Genomic DNA, 25,839 nt, shown 5'->3' with positions numbered 1-25,839 from the left:
TTATCCTGCCCTGGAGACTTGTGTGATTTCACTAGGCAGAGGCCGGTGATGAGCTCCTGAAATGAAATCTCCAGATTGTTCTTGTGATGTTTGCACTCACCATAGTGCAGATACTGCCTTGGCAACAAGGTGGGATGCCTTGCGGTCCTTTGTGTTGTAAACCCCGTTCTGCACTAGCTGGGAAGCGATGGCATTTGCAGAAACGGGGCACTGAGGAGTTCGTTGAGCGCCTAGTGAGGTTGTTGATGATGCTCCATGCTTTATGGTTTGAGTGTGAAGAGTCGATGGTTTGGTCGGCTTTGTTCCATTGCTCAAGCTTCTTTGCATCGAGCCGCTCAAGTAATGCAATAGCGGCAATGCTAGAAGCAGTACCAAGTGTATTTAGGCAGGAGCGAGAGAGAGTTTCTCACTCAGAGTCCCAGCATGGTAGATAGCTGGTTCGATGGATACATGGCATTGTGGCCTTTGCCGCAGTTGTTATGACATTGCAGAAGTCTGGTATGCCTCGTCAACAAACCACGTTTCAGGTGATAGTAACTTTGCAGTAGACTCGTTGGTCAAGAGGCTGTGTTGACTCCAATCGGCTTTTTTGAAGTTTCCTTTCATCACTGGTGCTTTTGGAACAGGTGCCACGATTTTGGGGTGATAATGAGGGACAGCTGATGTTGCGACTGTGGAAACTTGTCAAGCATACTTCTGTCTAGAAATGAACTGGACACTACCAAATGCCAAGTCAGGGTTTGTCTCTGTTCACCAACTACTGGAATGGAAACTAGCTGGTTCCTTTGTATAGGAGGGCAAGATCAGTTCAGTTGTTTTTTATTTCTGACCATCATATCAAAACAATACACGTCAACATAGCAAAGGTCAAGAAAAAGGTAGAAGCGACAAAACGCGAACGTTAAAACGTGCTTGTGATCGAAGTAAGTTATTGAGTTGAAAAAAATTTGGCACGGTCGCAACACCTTCAGAAAAATTTAAGATATAAAGGGAAAATAAAAAAATAAAAAATGTTACAAAACAAATAAACATATATAGACTATAACTTTATTAGCCTACATAACTTTAGCTGATATATTGAAGATTTGTATGGACAGTTGCTATGAAGATCGGCCATGGTGCGTTATCAAGAGTGCTGATGGTCGTAAGGGGAATTTGTAGAGGCCCAGTCAGCCAGCAATTTTCCGTTGCTGCTTGTGTTGTTGTATCTCCGGTCGGTGTGCTGGGAGTTGAAATCGCTAACGCAAAGACCGGGTGGGAGTACATTGGAAGAGATGGTGGCAACATTAGCGAGGGTTTAGGCTTGTAGCTATTGACAATGTTGTAGTCAGATACATATGCACAATTGCACACCCACTCAATCTCGGTATGCAGTTGGAGATTGGTCGACAAAGTTCGACTTTAGTCTCTCATGCACAAACGTGACAATTCCATGCTTCCTGCTTAAGGTAGACCCGGCTAGCATGTATTTGGAAACAGCTAGCCCATCCACAGAGGTGTAGTGGGTCTCTTGGAGGAGGATGACGAATGCCCGGTTGCAAAATTTTTTTCCTCGAACTTTTTGTATCATTTGCATATTTCTTTAAGTGTAGCCATTACTGGTTACCGCGCGGCGCGCGCAAATTTTACCGATTTTCGCCCTCCAGGTCCAAATCTAAACATTGAACTTGAAAAAAAAACGTAGCCTGGAGACACACCTAGTTTAGTCAAGTTTAAAAAAGTTAAAAAAAATTGATTCTGGTTACTAGTTTAAAAGTAAGATTTTCCGAATTGATTAAGAATTAACCCTAACCCTTTAACCTTACTTGTTTTGAAAAGCTTTTGTACACTGCAAAAATTAATGTAAAGAAAAAAAAATTGACTTCGATGGGCGTCGAACCGATGTCCTCACGAATATAAGGCAAAAGACGAAACCACTGAACCAACCACGCCAACGAAAAATGTTTGCATTCACACGGTGTAAATATAAACTCTATGCGAAGTAGCAAAAAGTTCGTTAGAAGAAAAATTTCACTGCCCGGTTGGTATGAGCAAGCTGCTCGACAACTTTGATCTTGCTTGTTCTGTACCCTTTTCTGTTAAGCTGTAGAATGATGGGGCGTCTGAACTTGTCAATTGCGGCTTGCAGCTGTGCCGACCTGGTGGAGACTCTTTTTAGACAAGTTTCGTTTTTCATCTGGTTGGATGCAGATGTTACTCTCAGAATGGGGCATGTTGACCCACTTTTCGTCCATACCAAGAGCCGTTAAATTTGATGAATGGACAGTTTATTTTATTCCTTGCTTGTGTGTTGAACCTCCTGCAATAGCAACCACTTGAACTATTCAAACGTAATTACGACATTTGCTGAAAGTGAGTGATTTGCTAATGAAGTGCTTTTGAGTAATGATTTCAAAAATACTTCATTGTCAAATATCACGAAACTAGTGCCGATTAGAAAAATCTGGGCATTTTTGAAAAACAAATATTCTAAAATAACTCTTATACTTTGTGCCTATTTTTTTTTATAGGCATGTGTAATTATTCTATTCTTTGATCGGTACCCTAATCAGTGTACTAATCTATTCCCAGGATTAATCACTGAAAATTGTTCTTTTTCATTTGAATCTTTTCACTATGCCAAGCGTTGAGCAGCTTTGCCCTTTACCACCCTTGAGCAGTTGCGGCAACTCGGCCTACATGTTTGCTTTCAAGTAGCCACTGATTTGATTCGTCATCCAGTTGGCATGACATTGCACTACCCCTGAACATGATCTGTCGCCTCTCTGCTTAGGTGGTCCGGAAGCTCACTCAAGACATGCACTTCACCTATGATCTTGGATGTTCGCTTTTTTTTAATGTGCTATACCTTGTCGCTACTTTTATGTGCACATCCTTTTGAAGATCTTCTTCTATCGAGTCTTCTAAAGTTCTTTGATACACCACAGATTGACACATTCTTCTACAACGGAGTTATACACTGACAGGTCCCACCTACTGCACCGCTTTTGAAGATATTTAGTAGTGATTCTAAAACAAGAAATTTAATCAGAGTCCTGTCCTTACAGGCGTTTAATATCGTAGTCTTTTCAAAATAGGTGAAAGTGGATTTAAACAATATTTTCAGACTTTCAATGCAGTGCTTGTAAACTGTTAAAACCTTTCAACAAATTTTCAGATGTAAATCATGATCAATTAAATCAGTCTAATCTAAATCAGTTCAAACAATAAAACTAGTAATGTGATGCTCAGTGTTGATTCTTGCAAGACGTGCAACTGTGGCAAAACTTAAAAAGTTGAAGACTCCCAATTCATTGCAGGTTTCACCAATTGTGCTATGTTCAAAGAACATCATAATACACATTTAAGTCAAGGTTTTTCTAAAGTTAGTTTTTATAAACTTGCAGTCAGGTTTTAAAGGTAGAAGAGTGTACAACACTAAATTGACATATTCAAGTTAACTAACTAACTGTTTTTACTAACTTACTGTGGTACTTTCTATTTTTTTGATTATTCTTATCACTCCTTTTGGATCATCGGTGAAGTCAAAGGAAGAATTTAGTGGAAAGTTTAGTGATAATATTTTATTTTGAAAGTTTTAAAAACTTTGAAACTTCACCGAGGATGCATTTCTAAATCCTTTTATCATTTGAAAACAATGTTGTGGTTATGATTTATAGTCTGAGCGTAAAACGTATTGACCTGGAATAAATTGCGACCTTAACAAATTAGGTATCGTTGGAAAGCTTAACTCCTCTAGATTAAGATTTTCACTCTCCTCCAATCAGAGACCCTTGGCAAAAAAAGTTATGGCCGTTTTTGAAGCAGCACCTTGCGCCGCTAGTGGCGAAACTGTATATTTCCTTTTGCACAAGTTTTTAGGCTCATTTTTAACTTTTTTCCCTATGTGTATAAGAAAGAGACAACTCACATTTGATAAAATATTATTTATATTTAAATGACGTCACTCTGACGTCATCAAATCAAAATTGCTTACCAATTACTCTCAGCCCATTGATAGTTGCAGATCCAATACATTTGTTCTAAAAAATCGTTTTTAGACATAACGGAGCTTCATATAATGTTTCAAGGGGGCATTTTGACCCCAGGTCCGGTTTAATGACGAAACTAAGCGCTACAAGTGGCGAGAGTATATTATGGGTATTATACAAAAAATGCGAAAATTTTTTAAAACTTTAGGCTACTTCGATAATTATACCGTGGAGTGTTTTTGTTTTATTAACTTTATCCTGCATTGCGGGAAAGCGAACTTGAGCGCTATGCATCGGTGTACCGCCTTCTGACGTACACCTGACCCACGCTGCAGCCGACTGCAAGGTCTGTTTCCGGTTGTCTACTCTACTTATGACTTAAATTTGGTACTACCCATTACTCGAAATCGATCACTGGGTAGAGGCAATTATCGTAAAGTTTCTTGCCCAGAGAAACAACAGCAAGTGCGGGTGTGGCTGGAGTCGAACATGCAGGCTCTCGACTGCGAGCCCAACGCGCTAACCACTCGGCCACTGCCCAAGGCGTGTAACTATTGTTCTTGTCGACGGTGAAAATTCGACTCACACTGCTAGTGGATATGCCATGTCTGAGGAGTACAGCTCAACTATCCAGTGGAATCTTTCGGGTAGCACAAATTTGGGCAATAGGCTACACAAATAATAATATTTATTTGCATCAGACAAAGCTGTCAATATACAAAACAAAGAAATAATACACAAACTGCAAATGCACAAATAACGAACAACAACAACAAAATACACAAACTGCAAATGCACAAAATCTCACTAAATAGGCTATCTAATGTTACAAGTTTACAGACAATGGTACGGTAGTGTTGCAAGTTAGAAGAACTGAAAGTATTCAGAACGATAAAAACAATCAGATGACATGGCAGCCATCAAAACTATATATCAGCATAGGCCTACATAGAATTATTATAATGAAGACGATAATTTGATATACGATGGCAGTCGAACTTCATCAGGGAGGCAACAATAGAGTTAGACGATACTTCACATCTTCCAACAAAAGAAAAAACATATTTACGAAGTAATGCATCAAATGTTATGATGTTGCACAAGACTTGATGTTCACGTACACTATAATGTTTAGGCAAATTGTGTATAATTCTAAATGCATTATTGAAGGCAACACGCAGGCGATTAATGTTACGTTGATGATAATTTTCCCACAGATGACATGCATACATTGGAGTACAATATGAACGGAATAGAACATTTTTAATATCATTGGAGCACTTGTAAAATTTTGATTTTAATTTGTTGGCAGATCGTTTATTGAAACATGATCAAAATGTCGCAATCCTCAGGGCAGTCTTCTTGTACACAACTAAGATTGCAACAAGTTTCCCCACGACACTCTCCACATGCTGTTACGCACTTTAAGCCATGTTTTCTGCAGCTGCAAGACATTGTACCACATTGATTTTTTGTTCCTTCTTTGCATTTGCATCGTACAACGTTCAATAGCCATTCTGGTGCCGGATCTAAATTGGCCTTTATTGGCATAACTGCACCTGCTGCGTCAGCTTTCCATCCCCATTGTGCGAGATCCAAGATTTCAGTGTCAAGATGCTTCCACTGACATACCTGAAGCAACAGTTTTATATCAACTTAGATAAATCAAGTCTTGCTGCCATAAAATTTTTGATTTGTAGTACACCACATGTTTATGCTAGTCATATTAAAACGCAAGTTGTTTTGCTATAACTTGCATCTTTTCCTTACAGCAGTTTAATAGCGCAATTTGCTGTAATATTTTGAAGTTACCTACAATAAACAATTCTTGAAAAATATCTTCAAGTGGTATAATCTATAGAGCAAAGATGCTTTTATACTAAATGATTACCGGTATTGTGTTACAATACCATTAGGCTACGCACTATTATTTCACCTGCGAATGTACTCTGAAGAAATGAAAACGAATTGCAGCTTCGGTGGGAGGCAATCTTTCAGGATGAACAGTGGAAGCTGTTGCAACCATCTGCATGTACTTGACGTACCGTAGTTGGCCAAGTGAATCGGCAGGTTTTGCACTAAAGCTTGATGGATCAACAAAATATAGCATTACTATCGGTGAATCTCATTCAGACTGGTAGGCTACTCAGCAACAGTTTCATTTCTTCTTATTTAATTAACTGTGCACCAATACAGTCCCAGTAACCAACCTTTTCAATAACAAATCTCTTCCAGTATCAGCTATTTGCTCACGTGTAGAATCTAATCTCCTAAATACATCAGCAGATTGTTGAAATTCTTCCTTCTTCAGGTAATTGAACATCTTTAGCTTTCCTAAGCAACAAGACAGATGACATAATTAATCATTGTCACCAAATAATGTGTGCATACACTCCATACATTGGCATTCCGAATAAAAGTATTACAATATTAGAATAATATTGAGTGGATTTGGTAATGACTGCCATCTGAATTCTTGCATATCTTTTAAAAGCTGATCAGAAAATGGTAAAAATGTACTTTCAGACAAGCATGATAAGCAGTTCAGGAATATATAAAACACTGTAACAAACACTATATGTAAAACACTGAAAGCTAGATTAAAATGTACTGCTACCAAAGCCACCAGAGGACCCAAAGAGCTATCGTCCGATATCCCTCCTCTGCGTTCCTTTCAAGATCCTCGAAAGACTGATCTATGCCCGCGTCAACCCAATCATCGACCCGCTCCTTCCAAAAGAGCAAGCTGGGTTTCGGCGCGGAAAATCCACTGTAGATCAGGTCACACTGTTGACCCAGGACATCGAGGACTGCTTTGAGGCAAAAAAGAAGGCCGGCGCTGTCTTTCTAGATCTCACAGCTGCCTACGATACTGTATGGCATCGCGGCCTTACTTACAAGCTGCTTCGCCTGCTCCCTGACCGACATATGGTCCATATGATCATGGAACTTGTCAGGAATCGAAGCTTCACCCTCACCACTGGCAACCCACGGCGAAGCAGACTGAGACGCCTGAAAAACGGCGTCCCACAGGGATCGGTCCTGGCTCCACTTCTTTTCAACATCTACACCCACGACCTGCCAACCACGGTCTCCGCAAAATACGCTTATGCGGACGATCTGGCGGTTCTCCACTCCACAAAGTCGTGGGAAAATCTAGAAGATACCTTGAGCCAGGACATGCAAACCATCTCAGCTTATCTCCAGAACTGGCGACTGAGACTCAGCGAAACCAAAACTGTGGCGGCAGCTTTCCACTTACACAATCGGGAAGCTGATCGTGAGCTACATGTCCACAACAACGGAAAACCTCTGTCCTTCTGCCCCGAGCCAAGGTATCTTGGGGTGACACTAGACAGATCGCTCACATACCGCCACCATTTGGTGTCACTGCGCAAGAAACTGACATCCCGCGCTGCATTACTGAAGCGCCTGGCAGGCTCTAGCTGGGGGGCGAGGGCTGACACTTTGCGAATAGCGGCCTTAGCCCTTGTCTACTCTTCAGCAGAGTACTGTGCACCTGTCTGGTGCCGCAGTGCTCACTGCCATAACATCGACACTGCCATAAACAGCGCCCTGCGCACAGTGACCGGATGCCTGCGTCCCACACCATTGGACAATCTCCCCATTCTCGCTGGCATCCAACCTGCTGAGCTTCGTCGCGAAGAAGCCACTCTGTCCCTCGGTCGACGGGCACTGGAGCCTAATCATCTTCTCCACCACAAGATCTCTGCCTTCCCAAACGGGCACCCCCGCCGACTGAAATCAAGACACCCATTCGTGCCAGCCGCTCGGCTTCTGATCAACGAAGCTGATGAACAAGACATCTCTGCGGCTACTTGGGCGGACCATAAATGGAATTCTGAATGGAGGTCAAGCACCACCAGACTCCATTCATTCATCCCCGACGCCGACACACGCCCCATCGGCCTGACACTACAGAGACGGGCATGGGTGCGCCTCAACCGTCTCCGTACGGGCGTCGGGCTTTTCCGCTCAACCATGCACCAATGGGGAATGGCTTCTTCCTCCTCCTGTGAATGTGGTGCCGAGGAACAGACCGCAGACCACATCATCAATGACTGTACCATCTTCAAGCCACCTAACGGAGTGGAAGGTCTGCGCGTCATGGATGATGAAACTAAAGACTGGCTGCTCTCTAGCAGCCTTCCAGTGTAGTCCGGGAACATCGTGAATCTGGGGTGGTAAAAGGATAGACCCTCGGCCCCAGAAGCTCAAACGACGACGACGAGCTGATTAATTATATTGGTACCTTGTTGATATATTGCAGAAGTTGTATCACATCCACTCCAAGCATGAGCAAACAGCAAGTAATTTTTGACACACCTCATGCATCTTACAACTACTTTCGCTCTCTTCTTTTTCTTTTAGATATTGATAAAGATGACTGTCACCAATGTTTTGTGCATAGCTGATTAATGTCTTCAGTCCACCTCGTTTCACTTCTTGTAGCTTCGATAAATTATGAGATTGGCATTTGATGCATAAACATTCATTATATATAAAAAGCTTGATTCTGATTTTCAATTATTCAATTATCTCCATAACATCTGAAAACTAGTCTATCAATTCTAACTGTTTAATAAACTAAGCTATACAACTTAGAAATCATTACTGGTATTTCATAAAAATCTTTAAAGCTGTAAAGAGAGAAAACTAACATCAGACCTGGGAAAAAAATGGCCATACAGAACATTTGCTCTTTCAAACTTAATCTATATCTGAATACGGTATGTTATTGCCTTTACAGGTGGTCTCAGCAGTAACAAGAACCATAGCTCCTACTGGTAGGCTGGCCTCCTTATTTAACTGATAGTGTGTGCAATTACCAGAAAACGTATTGTTGCATGGATATCACTAGAAGCTACCAGGTCTCAATAAACACCCTTCCTTTGTCAGTTTGTGCACCAGTGCACTGGTAACAGTGGCCTACTACTACTACTACCATACTGCATTCATTGGTACAAATACTTCACACCTGCATGCAATGCCTGAAAGAGCTAACTCAACTAAAAGAACAACAGAAAACTCAAAAATTTAACATAAGCTAGAGATGATAAGACATGCTGCATGAAAAGAACATTTGGACCTGTTTCCTTTAACTTTCATCATTGCCTAGCATAGCCTACACTGTTATAGGCCTAGTGCACCTGTGTATCGCCTGCTGCCCGGTACCGTATCTAACGTTTTGACTTCTGTTGCAAACCAAATTAAATGAATAACCTGACATAACTTACCGATAATGATGTTCTTGCAAACAGTTACCAAAACAAATTAAACTACGGTAGGCTTGCCTGGTACGGTAATCAGTTCTGTGATATTTAGGCTAGGTACTGCAGGCTGCAGCCAGTGCAAAGTGGTAGATCAAGAATCTTTGCTGTCCCAAACCTACTCAGTACTGCCTAGTTACTTACAAACCTCATGGCTATTTTTTTTTTCGTTTTACGCAACGCTCAGAGTTCAAGATGGATACCACTACATGGCTAATACGCTGGTCAAGTGGTCACCGGAGCAACTTCGACTGGCAGAATTTTACACGGCTTGCTGTTTCTGCTGAAAACATAGCTAGATTAGCTGCGCCACTAGCGGCGCAAGGTGTTGCTTAAAAAACGGCCACAACTTTTTTTGCCAAGGGTCCCTGGTTGGAGGAGAGTGATAATCCTAAACTAGAGGAATTAAGCCTTCCAACGATACCAAATTTGTTAAGGTTACAATTTATTCCAGGCGGCCCTATATTTTCGCATTTTACGCTCAGACTATTAGTGCCCTAAGTTAATTTAGAAAATAGTTTGTTGTGTTGGTGATTGTCATATTCCTGTAACACTTTAGTTGTGAAAATAAATAATATCTTTAGAGTCTAGACTGAGAATTTATTTTCTAAAGCTCAATTTGGAAGATTTTTGGAATAATTGTTAAGGACCCAGCGCTTTACCTTAAGCTAATGGTTTTCAACCTGCAATACCACATAAGTTTTTCATCACAAAACTGTTCTCAAAACTTTCTTAAAAAAACAAGACTTGGCATCGTTGTTAATTGAACAATGGATTTTTTGTATTTTTCAAGTGAAAAACTTCAATTCTTAAAACATCTGGAGGGGCAGGATTTGTTGGACAGGCTTTCTACCAGACTTTTTGTTGCCTTGATTCCACTTAAATTTGTCATTTCAAGAACAATATTGTACTTAGGAGAAAAATGATTGGAATGCCTGGTTAATATCATAGAAAAACAAACGCTTCAAAGCGTAGATACTAAACTCTTGATCAGCAATTATCCAATTTACGATAATAATTTTTATATTTGCTTAATAATTTTTTAGAGTAAATCTGTGAAGGTGCCTTTGGATGTTAAACATTTAGTTTGAAAGCCGTAGAGAGCAAATACTACAAAAGTTTAAAGCTTCTGAGTCTGTCTATTTTAGAGAATGACAAATTCTTGCAGAAAGCTGTCCATTATGACTCTGCTCAATGCTGAGTTATTGAATTTCATGACTATATTTAGGTATAGGTAACATACAGCAAAGACGACACACCCAAACCAAGTTTATTTAATAATCTTCTTATTCTCTACTCCAGGAAAGCTTAACACTTCATTCCCTAGCAACTGGTGTTCACTTTTGCGCACTGATAATAGGTCTTCAGTCAGTAGAGGTGAACCAAATGTTTCATTTTTTTTAAACCAAGTTGTATTCGTTGTTGTTATTGTATTGTATGTATATTGTGAACGCAACTTACGCAAGAATATTCGATCAAATAAGGGGGTACGCAGTGACTTAGGGGTTTACCGATTGGTAGCCTACTCAATCAGAAAAAAGTTGAGAACCACTATTACTAAATTGTCAAAAGATTCTTTCTTTTTCAATTGCATTGCGGAAACTATTATGTAAACTTTGTTTTGCTGAATGCAGAGACGCTTTGCAAACATGTTACACTAAAATTTTATCATCAGACGTTCTGTTGTTTATTTTGCTGGGAGAGTCTAACGTCCAGTGATTGAACATCAAGACGCCAAGCTTGGAATCTGTTTTGCTGAGTTTGTGTTAACTGTTCGAATCGGTTTACTTTGCAGTCCTAAAGCCAGCACGGTAGAAGACATTCACCTCCATGAAGGTGATTTCTACATCACGAAGCATTCTAACCTTTCCCAAGTCCATCTCGTGTTCCACCTGGTAGCTGATGAAAACTCCTTGCAAACGAAAGCATCTCTTAGCAATGTAACTTCACGTCATCCAGTAATCACCAGTTTACGGCAAATATTGAAGGTAATATTTTTCTGCGACAATACTGTTGGTGTTGGTTGTATCAGCTTGTAGAGTTGATTGGTGATATAAAATTTGAAGATGGCAAGGAGAAAGCGATTCATTGCTCGCATTAATTTTCGTCTTTGTTCACGAGCTTATCAGAATGAAGTAGATGAGATATATGTAAAATTACTGCAATTGCAAACAAAATGCTCAATGCGGCAAGCAGAGCTGAAACAATAACAGTAAACCTAGCATGGACAAGTTATGCGCTACCTAAGGTTTCATGTTGGATAACAATCACCAGGCGCCAAATAGAACGATCATGCATATATTTGTAAATATATCTTGCTTGTTCATCTTATTCGGAAAGCTCTGCTTTCCGAATTTAGCATTTTGTTTGCAATTGCTGCAATTTTATGTTTATAATTCTTGTTAGAATCTAAACTTTGCTCCCAAAAAAGGTATCAGTCTATGGAATGATCTGTCAAACCAAATGCCAATTTATCTAGTATTTCCTTTATTCACATTTGCAAACCATCGTCACACTGCTTGCATTCTGGAGTGCCTTTTCTTTGAAATAGACTGCGCTGACGTTTTTCTTTTGGCTAGGAAAAGTAAAACTGCTACAGATTAGCAAAAGGAATCCGGGTTGTGTGGTAAACTTACGACAAGAAAACACTGACATGATTTATTCTAAAAACAGAAAATAACTAAACTAACTTAGGTAATAACACTTGTCTGTAACAACACAAACAAACGATAAACATGCACATGATAACAGTGTTAAACAAATCTATAATTTCTTGATATTTGAAATGAATTAAACAATTACAATTCTTGAATAAAACAATTAAATGCATGAATTCAAAAAAGGCCCAACTTCAATTTTGCAAATTTCCTTTTTTTCGTTTTTCTCATTTCTTTCAATGTCTTCTAAATCAGTGGTTCCCAACTTAATACCAGGAGATCATCAAAACTATAGAAAGTTGCGAAATGGCAACAAAAGACCGTTGTAGATACAACAAATATTTGTAATCTTTTGTTACCCAAATTTGTCATTGTGTTTGTATATTCAAGATTTTAGCAAAAACCTTCTATTTAGGACAAAAATTACATCAAAATGGCAATCAAATCAACTCAAGCAACAAAATGTCAATTCATTTACTTACCAAATCAATGTTACTAGGAAATTTGCTGCTGTTACGTTGCCAGTAGAATGTTAGGTAAACGAAGCATCAATGAAGTTTCTGAAATACGTAGCTTTGGTTCGGCATACATCCAATTCATTTGCTTTGTTTTAACCCATTTATGCCTAGCGTCCTATTTGTAGGACACCTACTCAAATTAAAATTTTTCTTCGCACGTTCAGTTTTTAGATTTAGACGAAGTCAAAATACATTTATGAGTATTTTTGCAGCATATATCACAACTTTTTTCAAAACTCCGTTTTGGGTTGAGACGTGACATCATTTTCAATTTTTCCGATTTTGCTAAGTCTGAAATTTTGAAAGTGCATGTCGAATTATATTAGTAAATCCGCATATGCAAATAAGCTTCCAAAAAGATTTGTCATTGTCTTTATTCGTTATATATCAACATATTTTACAGCAAATGTTTAAATTTAATTGGCCGCAAAATTTTTGAGAAAATGGGTTCAAAAGATAGGTGTCCTATATATAGGTCGCTGACGCTAGGCACACATGTTAGCAAAATGAAGCAAAAGCGTCAATCAATTCCCACGCATCAAGCGGTATCAAACAGCGATTCCCTACGATTTCTACGCTGTATAACAAAGTAGTTGTGTTTGTTTTTAGAACAATAACATAATTATCGTAATTTCCTGAAATTTTTGATAATTTTTTAGTTTCCTCTTGGCGTTTTTACATACAGTCTTTTTCTCGATAAGTACTAACATAATTAAGAAAAATTTAATTGTGAAATGTTTTTTAGGTCATGATTATGCAATATTTAAATTTTCAACAATTTTTTTTAAGTATTTTCACTTTCGGCACAAATGGGTTAATTAAACTGAGGGATGAAAAAGATTTTTCGAATAATCCGCTGATTGATACAATCACCATCAAGTTGATGCCGTGAGAATCTGACACGAATATTCACTTTCAAGGGATATCCAGAATTGTGACAATGATTTTTTTTTGTACTTGACCTGAAAGGTAGGCTTAGCATCACAACATATGCTAATTCTATCAAACTTTCTTTTTTGTTGAGCGTAAGCTTGTAGCCTATTTGTTGCTATCTTCCGTGAATGGATTGTTGAAATGTTGATCCAAAAGTTTCCAATGTGAGGATTTTCATGTTCCGCAAAATCATGATCATAATTTATTTGTTGGCAAACAATGATAATTGTTACCCTATTAGCTTCACCAGAGCCTTTTTAGCCTATAGCCTACTGGAAACATGTTCCATAATCATAATCTTTAATAAGCAAGATGTTTGCCCTATCCAATTCCGGCCCTGGAAAGTTTCTATGACATGCCTTCCTTTTTTTCCGAACCTCAATTTCTCCTATTCCAATTTTTTATCCCCAACAACCTTGAAGTTTTTTCCGATTAGAAACATAACTCTCCATTTGGTAACACTGTATTTCAGCAGTTTATGATAAAACAATAAAAGCGGCACAAAATTTAGGTCATCAAAAAGTTTATTTTTTTATCAAACTATTTTTCTGTATGTATTAATGAATGCGAGATATGTCACTTTTACAGCTATGAATCGGCCAAGTGTAAAATGTTTTTTACAATAGGGTAACAACTTTGCAATGCTTATGATTCCATATTAAAATTAGCTTGGCAGAAAGTAAGATTTTTGCGGACCGGCAATTGGGAGCCACTATTTTAAATGATACTCGAAAAAACGGCCAAACTTTTCAAGTCGAACATGAAAACTACACCTTCAATATTTCCATTGATTTTAAGAAAGGCCCAACTCAAAATTTAGGATTTACTTTCTCATGGTTTTTCCATAGAATGACGTGCTAACTACTGATATATAGCCTACCACATGATTTACCATTCAGGCACGTTTTATACCTTTCAAGGTTTTGCCACCTTTTCCCGTTCGTTAACGTGCTGATAGGTCTATATAGATTTTTGTAGTTAGTATCTTTTTCGTTCCGGACGCGTTAATGACGAAAAATAAAATGATTGATTGATTTATAGAATCTTTTTTGCTATAATTGCTGTCATCAAAAGTTTATGTTTTTAACCTCGATTTGGACAAATAATAATCAGCCTAATAATTTGCACTGGTAAAGAAAAATGGATAACTCACGTAAGACAGGTACAATGGCAATAAAAACGATATAAGTTTAGATAGCCCGCTCAATGGATGCCGTTGACCTCAAACTAACGAGAATGAAGATTTTAGTAATGCAGAAACTCATAGAAATACCTTTACCCATAAAATTAGTGGCGTCTGCACGTCGCAAAACAGCAAACTTTTAATTTACTAATTTTGAACTTAGTAACTTCAGTTGACAACTAAAAGACAAAAAATTTTAAACTAAAAGACAAAACTTTAATGGCCGAAATACAATAGAAAAGGTGAGTCCCATACTTGATCCAAGCATCACAGATGAGAAGATGAGGTTTTCATTATACTCAGCCTTCGGTATTAACAAGATTAGAGTGGCCCGTTCCTTTCTCTCGGCCGCCTTTACTTCAGTAATCATGCCCACCCAGTTTATTACACACTGGGTAGTGGGTAGAGGTGAGCAGTGTTTTTCAACAACCGGGAGTCGAACCAGGATTGCATGATAGGAAAGCGAGCGCTCTAAGAAGACAAAACAATAGACGAAACTCATGTGACTTGTAATCAAGAGTATTTTCTTTCTGAAAATCCATGGTTGTTTCTTTCCGGCACGAAAAGCATAAGTTGTGCAGTATGTAAAGAAGTGACATTGGCAAGGATGCATAAAAGTAGAGGGATCAGGATAAGTATGGAGTGGACCTCTGGTAGTGTAGTGGATACAGGTGTTCTGAAATCCGATCGACAAAAATCTTTGAGAAAAAAAGTTATAAACATAAGAACTCTGAAACTCATTAGAAGACTACATAGATTATGAAAAGCGAAAAGAAAGGCAAGCTAGAAAAAGCTATTGACAGGAGTACAAGTCACATGGTGGCAATAACGATTAAGTCTAGCCTACGCGTACACCTTACTACATTGCGCATCAAAATAAACCTGTATCCGACTTCCCTGACAGTACAACTCCAAATTATGAATGTAGCCGACATGGGCACAACGCTACAAACTCGCTTTACATGCATCTTGATGATCGAGAGCATTGCTGCCGCGATGCAGAAACAAGTTACCTGTGCAATTATAGATCGCAACATGAACGTTTCTTTGATTGTTGATGAATCAGCGTCACACTCAAAGAAATCATGCTTGGTTGTGTATGTGCGCAGTATGTGTGATGAATGATGATAATGAATCTTCAGAAAACATATTTTTGGATCTTTGTGAACTTGATGGCCAAGATTCGGTTTCTGTTTATGAAGCAATTATGAAAGTACTGAGAGAGAATGGATTCACTGAAGCTTATTTGAAACAACATTTGATTTTCTTTGCATCTGACATGGTGCGTCTGTAATGCTGGGTACCAAGAGCTCCACCGACTCACCATCTTGTGCATGTGGCTTAGATTCTCAGATTGCACACCACATTATCTACCATTGTCCTGTATATCGACCCCAGGACAGATATGTGGACCTCACAACGCTCGATGAATACACAATCCATTGGCCGCTGCGCCTGGATGTAACAATGTGATCTGCGGCGGCTTTAAACACAAGAAGGTACCAAGAGCGAAGTAGGGCCCAGAGTGAAAGAAGTATTTCCGAACATAATTTTGGGGCACTGTTCGAACCACCGGTTAGAATTAGCTGTATCTGATGCAAATAGACGCTGTAAATGCATTTTATCACGTACAGGCATTTTTTGAAAAAATTGCAATGGCTATTTGAGATCCTTGAAATTGCATCGGGAACAGCAGCATTGCAAGGGAGTTCGATGTCGAGTTGAGGAAAGTAGGTAAAACTTTTTGTGTACGTTGGGTTGCGTCCTCACATCCTGCTATCAATGCTCTGTGGAATAGTTTCCCAGCATTGCATAAACACTTCACAACCCTCGCAAACAGGAAGAATATTAGAGCAACAGATCGGGCCATGTTCAGAGGTCTCTGCATCAAAATGACCACCAAGGAATTCGTAGAAGGTCTGGCGCTTTTAAAAGATTTTCTTGCGCAATTATCGCTTTTGTCAGAAACTCTCCAGACTTAGAATATCAACTTCGTAGTTATCATGTCAAATGGATTGTTTATTCTCTATTTCAAATTTAAAAAAAAAAGCTGTTCAAGAAGGAAAGTATTCGTTTGATAAAGTTGTTAACTTGAGTCCTGGAAGTACAAAAAACTACTCCTAAAAGGCATAACATTGGACCAGTTCAAAGCTTGACGAAGAGACTACCCTTCTTTTGATCGTAATCGTTTTGTTCAAGCTTCAGTTGACAAAATTGGAAGTAGGATGGTGGACACCAACAATGAAAATTCTGTAAAGAGCTTGGAAATTATTGTTCCAGAGTTATGGCCTGCTGCAATCGAAGTTCCGTGGCAAGAAGTGGAGCAGAGATTACGAGAAATAGAGGAGAGATTTCATGTCATCAATGGACCAACTCCTCATTTATGGAATGGCACTGCGGAAACTCAGAAATGGTTGCGGACTCATCGATCGGCTGTGGATACTCAGGTTAAGCACTCTAAGCTGCCCACATTGAATGAACTCAGATCTGTGCAAAAACTGTTTGCTGGCTAAAATCAAAGACTGTCGTGGTGCTTACAACTTAGCCCATAAAACCAAAGACCTGGCAGACAGGCTATTTATACAGGTTTTGTATGATCTCGTTCGCACCAACTTGGAATATGCTTTTGCTGTATTTAGAGTTGTTTAAACGGTTCGTTAATAGCTAAATGGGATTTTAGTGTAACTGTCACATTGGAAGATTATTGGTTCTTACTCGCAAAGCTGGAAACACAAGCGCTCATTTCAAGAAATGCATTTCTTCACTTTCCTACAGTCAATTTTTTTTTGCAAGTTTACTTAGAATTGGCTCACACAAATTAGTTTACAATTGTGTTAAGAAATTGGAATTAGCTCATACAAAGCGAGTTTCAAGTGTAGGCCTACGCAGTAAAGAAAAAGCAAAGGAGATTGCTGTGTAGCAACCAAGCCAAATTTCAAACTTATAATTTTATTTCGGATTCAACCACGTTTCGTTGCTTCTACCTTTTTCTGTACTTCAAGCTATGTTTTAGCATGGGTTGTTTTTCGATATGATGTTCAGAAATAAAAACAAACTGAACAGTGTTTAAGATAAAGATTATTGGCTAACTTACACCGATTACTTATACATACTTTGTCTATAACAACACAGCTAGGTGTTGATAGACCCCCCCCCCCCAAATAAAATACTAGGAATACACCCCTGGTTATACTTGTGATAGATTTAGCTTGCAGCGACGATTTGATTTGATGATATATTAATTATTATAGCTTGCAATATTTGTATGGTTTGATTAATATGAAAACTTTAAATTAAACTTCAATTCGTTTGTTCTGTGAACGCGACTCAGGTTGCATCAAGCCACGACATCCGCGTGGTTACCGTCCCTCTGCTGTTGACGCACGAGCTCACTGAGGAGATCACCTTCCAATGGTGTGTAAAACGCGCCGAACTTGTCATGAAGTGCGTGAAAGGTGAGAAACCATTTTTTGCATTTAATTTGGAGGTGTTCAAATATCATAGCACTCTCCGAAGGGGTGTGGTCAGAATTCCCAATTATGTCACACAAGTCCCGTAAAATGCCGCGTTTGGTTTCGTACAGAAGGGGCTGAAAAAAGTTAAAATTTGTGTCACGGTATATCAAATTAGCGTTTTATGGCTAGTTACCGAGCCGATGTTTTTATCAGGCTTTATGATGGAGATGGCTACATGGGATGGAGGAGTGTCAAGGACTATCCAGTTCGTTATACCACCAGGGGTGTCGGAAGAAGTTTTTGACCGATTGAGATCGACTCTCCCTGAGGTCTTTCGAACAACGTCTTCCCGTGACTTAACACGTTCTAAAGCTCCAGCATCAAGATAACCCACCACCGTCGTTAGAGAATCAACTGACTAGTTGCCTTTTCAACAGTTATTTTTGAAAATACGTTAAATATGATATTTTATGACTATAAACCAGTTCTAGAAACTTGCGCAGTTTATGCACCAACACAACCCTTTTGATTTAGTCTACAATAAGTTGACTTACGATATTTAGCGTTGAAAATCTTCCAAGTGTCTTTGTTAATGTGAAAATTGATCCTTATTCTTTGTTGACTGATTGTTCAAGTTTTAATTAAAGTAAGCTATGTAATTGTTAGTTCACTTTTTCAAGCTTGACCTGTGTCATGTACGTTGTACATTGTGGTTGTATTGTGTTTACCTTGTGGAAATATTACAGTAAATGTATAGTTCTGGGTGAATTCAACGGCCATGTAGGGAAAGATAGTGAGAGTTATGAAGATGTTCATGGTGAGTTTGGTTGTGGCACTGGCATCAGAAATAAAATGGAAAAAAAGAGTGTTAGAGTTTTCTAATACCTTTGGATTGAATATTGTGAACACTTGGTTCAAAAAAGATGTGGAATAGTTAGTAGGGTGGGTCAAAATTTGAACTTTTTTTCCGATTTCATTTCTGCAAACTTTCTTTCTTGCAAATAGTCATAAAACGACATTCCTGAAAGTTTGAGCTTGATCGGACATCGTCTTCATTTCTAAAAATCGCGATTTATAAAGGTACCTGAAGCGATTTTTTTCGAGGCTTGAAAATGCATTGTTTTTAATAGGGAATTGTTTTCACGAGATTTCAAAACGTCATAACTTACTTAATTCTTATTGTAAAAAGATGATTTATGCGTCAACAGATTAAATATAATTAGAAGAATCCAACTCATTGTGTACTGACTCCTTAAAATGATGACGTCAGCAATAACGTCATTAAACAGTAATTTGCAAATAGCGATAAAACTGATAATCCTACATACTTCATCTCTAAGTTATATGATAACACTGGTCTACACAAAATTTCAGGTTTGGGTTTTGACAACTCATTTTAGCTAATTTTGGGGCGCTGAATCCGAAAATGAACTCAGATTTTCTCTATCACATCACGTTTTTGAGATATGAAATATCCCTAATTTTTGAAACAAATCAATTTTTGTCCCCCCTCTGTTGTCAAAACAAGGAGTTCTGATGCAATAAACACTGTTTTACCTGCAATAATCTAGCTTTAATTAGCAAACAAGCATTCTATATTATATTCACACAAATTTGCGTTGTCTTTATTAAAATTTTATGCCTTAGAATAAAAAATAGTCATGCAAAAGAGCAACCATAATAACATCAAACGCTACATTATGCTGACGAACATGTCGATAGGACAGTGACAAGGTATTATCTGAATTATAGCCTACAGTTCACACAATATGCACATAGATATTCCAATGGAGTGCAGAAATTCTGAAGACACACACAGCAATAGCAAAGTACCAAAATAAAGATTGACTCAAAGGGACTTGGACAGGGCGAGTTTAGAAACAGTCAAAAAAAGAGCTTTCATAAAATATGAACTCTTCACTTATAAGCTTAAAAATGCTTTTTTGAGGGACTTTCTTTTATGAGCAGCATATGGAATTTCTCTTTTAAAACTCCAGCAATAGTCGGCCATCATATGATAATCCCACCGACCTTGATAACGTTCCTCCATAATTTTAATATTCTGGTGGAAACGTTCACCCTGTTCTTCACTAACTTTCCCAAGGTTTTCTGGAAACTCATCTGCATGGCTCTTCAAATAGTGAACTTCGATGCTCATCCTGCATCCCAAATCTTCAAAACTAAGCAGTAGCTCCCTTAAGAGATCTTTATAATTTTCTGCTTTTCTGTTTCCCAAAAAAATTCTCACAACAGCACCGAAAGCATTCCAAGCTCTAGCCTCGAATGACAACATTGATTTTACAAAATTTTCATCCTTTAACAATTGCCTGATTTGTGGTCCATTGAAAATTCCAGCTCTTTTTTTCTATTCACTGAGACCAGGAAAAGCATAACATATATACTTAAAACACTCTCCTTCATGATCCAAAGCTTTTACAAATTGTTTCATGAGACCAAGTTTGACGTGAAGAGGAGGCAAGAGGATCTTTTTGATATCAACTAACTGATCATGTATGATATTTTTGTCTCCAGGTGTCAAGGTGAGCCTTGGAGCCCACTCTTCTTTGTTCCAGTGCTGATTCTTGGCCCTGCTGTCCCAGTAACATAAGAAACATGGGTATTTGGTGTAGCCACTTTGTTGCCCCAGCAAAAAGTTCACCATTTTAAAGTCTACACAGATGAGCCAACCATGCTCATGGTACTTTAACTTTTCAAGAACGGTTTTGATGTTCTGATACTCTTCTTACATTGTCGCCGAATGTCCTATCGGAATAGAACTGTACACATTACCATTGTGAAGTAGAACACACTTCAAATTTCGTTTGGAGCTATCAATGAAAAGTCTCCATTCGTCTGCATCATACTGTGGTAATCCCGTTTCTAGAAGAAGCCCTTCTATATTGTTACAATAAACGAAATCATTGTGGGAAGCAAAATATGGAAGCAGTTCTTCTCGTTTGCGATAAAATGTCATGCTTGTACCAGCTTTGAGAAGTTTCCTTTCCTGTAGCCTTGATGCCAATAGCTTCGCAGATTTCTTAGGCAAATACAAATCTCTCACTAAATCATTTAATTCCATCTGATTAAGCTGGGAAGGCTTTCCCATTTCAAACAATAATGTTTGTCGATTTTCCTTATTTTTGTGTACAGTACACAGTAACTATTTCCGTAACTAAGGTATTACTTTAAATATTTTGTTTAGGTGAAATATTCAGCTATATTGCTAAGCCTAAGAATATGTTGCTAATTCAGTGAAATTGCTTCTTAGTACTTGAAAATTGAGTTGGCCCTATTTTTGGCCCCTTGTTTAAAAAGTTGGCTCTTTTTTGGCCCTTTTAGAACGTGCAGTTGGCTCCTTGCCTAATTTACATCTGGTAACCCTGCAGTGCATAGAGATAGCAGCTGACCCACAGATAACGCCTGAGAAGCCAAGACAGGGAGTTCAAGCCAGCATGGAAAAACTCAACGCTACCAATCCCCACTATGTCCTATTACGATTATCTTAACAGGAATTTTTTTTACTTTAGAGGAAATCTGAACCAATTTATGAATTCAGTGTAAAAATATCTTTATGTTTGAAAGTTTAAAGCTGTCAGAAAATAATTATATTTGACATTTTACTGCACTAAAAAAGGTAAAAATTGGTCAATTTCATAAAATAATGGCAACGATAGAAAGAAAACTTGATGTGATAGAGAAAATTTGAGTTCATTTTCGGATTCAGCGCCCCAAAATTAGCCAAAATCAGTTGTCAAAACCCAAACCTGAAAAAAAAAGTTGAAATTTGTAGACCAGTGTAATGAATTGATGTAGCCTACTTTCTAAACATAAACATCATGCTGGTACTTGTTAGCGTAATTGATGACGTCACCTACATTATTACGACGAAACTGTTAAGATAACATCAAGAACAGGTGGCAAGAGTTTTGTTCGCAAAGAACACTACAGTGTTGTTCAGCAACCTGGAAATAAGTATTTAACTGCTGTCAGTCCAATATCAGGAACAGCTGAAGATATTACAAATGCTCTCGTGGATTGTATCAAAAAGTATAATATGGTGCATTGTGTCAAAGTAGTTGGGTGTGATTCCGTGAATGCAAACACTGGATTTAAATCAGGTGTGATAACTGGACTGGAACAACGCCTTGGTCATCGCGTGAGTTGGTTTATAGCCTACTGTATGCACTATGCATGTTGTACACCAATGAGCTACGCCTTCGCTACATTAGATGGACCTACCAGTGGTGACAGATCATTTAACCGTACCTGTTACTGGCGTAGACCCTATGGTCTCGCCCTCTGCTAATTCAGCAATTTCACATAGAAACAGTGACGCTAGAAACCTGATTTCTCGACTTTTACTTTTTTTTCTTGCCCCAACTTTTAATCCCGATTATGTTGGTATCGGATAATTGTGAAGTTCGCAATAAACCTTTTGTCACAGCCAGTTATGAAATTCAAGAAATTTGCTGATATTCAATAACTTGATTGACAGTTTACTATTAACGTGCGGTTTCATTTTGTGTTAATTGTCGGCGGCGCTAAAATTCCATTCTCTACCCAGGCAGCAAAATCCGTCATTTTTACATTGATTCAATGTCGATTTTGCTGTCTGGGTAGGGAGTCGCGATCTGACACGATATGAGTCCTTCTTTGCTGGCAGAGAATGATTAGGAAGGTAATTTGTTATTTGCGCAAATTGCTTTGTATAATGTAGTGCAAAAAGTGCATGGAATACTGTTTGCACAGAAACAGAAAAAAAAAATTGATGAAATTCTGTGTTCAACGCAAAAACACTTTCAAAATAAACTGTGAACTGAGAAATTTGACCAAGAAATGGCAAAAATAGTTCAAAAACCGAGTCTTTATCACCTTTTCTACCTAAAATACACAATCATGAATATATTTTGTGAAATAAATTGATTCAAGTGATAGATAAGGCTTTTGACCAACGGCATACTTTTTCCCGTTGTTATTTGATATAAGCCGACGGAGTAATTAGCAATAAGAGAAACGTAGACCTGATGGTCTCGGCCAGTAACTCTTGCCGCCAAAAGGAAGCAGATACGGTTAAAGGGCCAATAGGGAAGCTTCCAAGTAGAGTTGAATTTGAAACGTCTTTTGAGCCTGTAAAGATGGTGCCAGGAAATCGTTTGCTACCGGAGCACATAGTAAAAGATCTATCGACTGATCAAAGGTATCTCTATGAGATTACCAATGCCATTAGGAATGGCTATGTTTCATCTAAATTGATGTACGCAAAGAATGGTCCGTTAAATCATTCGCGGTGGCTAACTTTCTCTTCACGTTGCTGTAAACTATACATCAGTGATCACAAATTGCCAAGTAACATTGCAGAAAAATTGAAAACAATTGTTGCGCATATAGTCATTCAATATGCCCCATGTTGGTTCGATATAAAATGTGAACTAATGTAAAAAGACGGACTAAACCATATCCTTAAAGTGCCTCTGACAGGAAAATAAATTTGCTAAATTTACCTAAGATACCAAAGAGATAACACTAACAAACTTCCCTGACCAACATATCGTAAAAAATATCAACAGGCTACTAAGTTACACCAACGAGAAAACTTTCGTTCACTTTCGGCAAATCTGGCACTCATTTAATTGCGAAAATAAAAACGGCAACCTCGCTGTGACGTCACCATGGGTGAGAAGAATACATTCTTTCTCTGTGGTGAGTTGGTAAGGTATGGTATGACTGCTCCAAAACGTCAATGTGTGGGGCTCTATTGGTCTAAAGCAGGGGTTCTTAAACTTTTTGAGCCGCGCCCCCCTTTGACGTGCCATCCAAACTTGCGCCCCACCAAACTACAAAATTAGCAAACATTAAAGTGTAATGACTACAGGAATTTATATTTAGCTTTCATCAATGTGAGGGATGTAATTGTTTTTCAGAAACCAAAATTTTAATTCGAGGCTTTTTACTGTAGCTGACAGTGGCGGCTCGTCTATAGAAACTGCAGAACTGCAGCACCCCCTGCACATTTCAGAATTTATTTTTTTTATTAATTTTACGTTTTTTTTATTTTCTCTAGTAAAAGTTTCATAATTTCTGAATTTTAAAAATTATTATGATTTTTCAAGTTTTATATTTGGAAGCTCTGAACTGCAAGCTCTGCAGTTGCGATCTTATAAAAGAAGAACAAACAGGAATGGTGACGTCATATTTGGCTGAGGTTGCTTTAAAACACCACCGTCATTCTGGCAGAATAATTCTGCGCGATCCGCCTAAAAAAATGATCCGTAAAAATTTGCGCGATAAACAATGCGATGAAAGTAGCAACACTCGGAAGCTGATAAAATCACTTCTCGTTACCACATCAAAGTAAATCTTATATTTTTTCCATAGCCAAATGAACAGTGAACACAGAAATTTAAATAAAAAACTCGACTTGTCAAAGATAAAGCAACTGCAATTGCGAAAAGTTTGACAAAAAATCGTATCTATTAAGACTGCTATATATGATATGGCAAGAAAAGTAAGCATCACGAAAACAACTATAAAAGAACTTTCCCGAAATATTTTTCGGAATTTTATTTTTGAATCGTGTTCAGAATTAAATTTCCTTTCCAGGGGTGTCAATTTTGTGGTGGGGCAGACGAAGGAAACGCAAGCAGAATGGTTTAAAAATTGGGTAAATTTCTTACGTATTTAAAAATAAATAGAGATTTTAACGTTTATAGACGCCTTCACTTAGGCGTCTATAAAAATATTTTCCCGATATATTTTTCGGAATTTTATTTTTGAATCGTGTTCTGAATTAAATTTCCTTTCCAGGGTGTCAATTTCGTGGTGGGGCAGACGAAGGAAACGCAAGCAGAATAGTTTAAAAATGGAAGAAATGTCTTACGTATTTAAAAATAAATAGAGATTTTAACGTTGATAAACGCCTTCATTTAGGCGTCTATAAAAATATTTTCCCGATATATTTTTCGGAATTTTATTTTTGAATCGTGTTCAGAATTAAATTTCCTTTCCAGGGGTGGCAAGCTCGTGGTGGGGCAGACGAAGGAAACACGGGCAGAATGGTTTAAAAATGGGGTAAATGTCTTACGTATTTAAAAATAAATAGAGATTTTAACGTTTATAGACGCCTTCAATTAGGCGTCTATAAAAAAATTTTCCCGATATATTTTTCGGAATTTATTTTTGAATCGTGTTCAGAATTAAATTTCCTTTGCAGGGATGGCAAGCTCGTGGTGGGGCACACGAAGGAAACGCGAGCAGAATGGTTTAAAAATGGAGGAAATGTCTTACGTATTTAAAAATAAATAGAGATTTCAACGTTTATAGACGCCTTCAATTAGGCGTCTATAAAAATACTTTCCCGAAATATTTTTTGGAATTTTATTTTTGAATTGTGTTCAGAATTAAATTTCCTTTGCAAGGGTAGCAAGCTCGTGGTGGGGCAGACGAAGGAAACGCGAGCAAAATGGTTTAAAAATGGGGTAAATGTCTTACGTATTTAAAAATAAATAGAGATTTTAACGTTTATAGACGTCTTCAATTAGGCGTCTATAAAAATATTTTCCCGAAATATTTTTCGGAATTTTATTTTTGAATCGTGTTCAGAATTAAATTTCCTTTCCAGGGATGGCAAGCTCGTGGTGGGGCAGACGAAGGAAACGCGAGCAGAATGGTTTAAAAATGGGGGAAATGTCTTACGTATTTAAAAATAAATAGAGATTTCAACGTTTATAGACGCCTTCAATTAGGCGTCTATAAAAATATTTTCCCGAAATATTTTTCGGAATTTTATTTTTGAATCGTGTTCAGAATTAAATTTCCTTTCCAAGGGTGGCAA

The 25,839-nt window shown here is 38.1% G+C and overlaps 1 protein-coding gene across 1 annotated transcript in view; it reads left to right on the top strand.

Annotated features, from left to right (window-relative positions):
* Nucleotides 1-18,764, top strand: part of LOC145785359 (FERRY endosomal RAB5 effector complex subunit 3-like) — a 116,903-nt gene extending 98,139 nt beyond the window's left edge. The window contains exons 9-11 of the mRNA XM_082597014.1: nt 11,058-11,250; nt 17,885-18,008; nt 18,222-18,764. Of these exons, the coding sequence (XP_082453140.1) occupies nt 11,058-11,250; nt 17,885-18,008; nt 18,222-18,397 (493 nt within the window). The 3' untranslated portion in view covers nt 18,398-18,764. The remainder of the gene's footprint in view (nt 1-11,057; nt 11,251-17,884; nt 18,009-18,221) is intronic.
* Nucleotides 18,765-25,839: the final 7,075 nt, after the last annotated feature.

Source organism: Aplidium turbinatum, chromosome 16, assembly GCF_918807975.1.
Source record: "Aplidium turbinatum chromosome 16, kaAplTurb1.1, whole genome shotgun sequence".
NCBI classification, from domain to species: Eukaryota; Metazoa; Chordata; class Ascidiacea; order Aplousobranchia; family Polyclinidae; genus Aplidium; species Aplidium turbinatum.
This window is presented reverse-complemented; position numbering and strand designations above follow the sequence as displayed.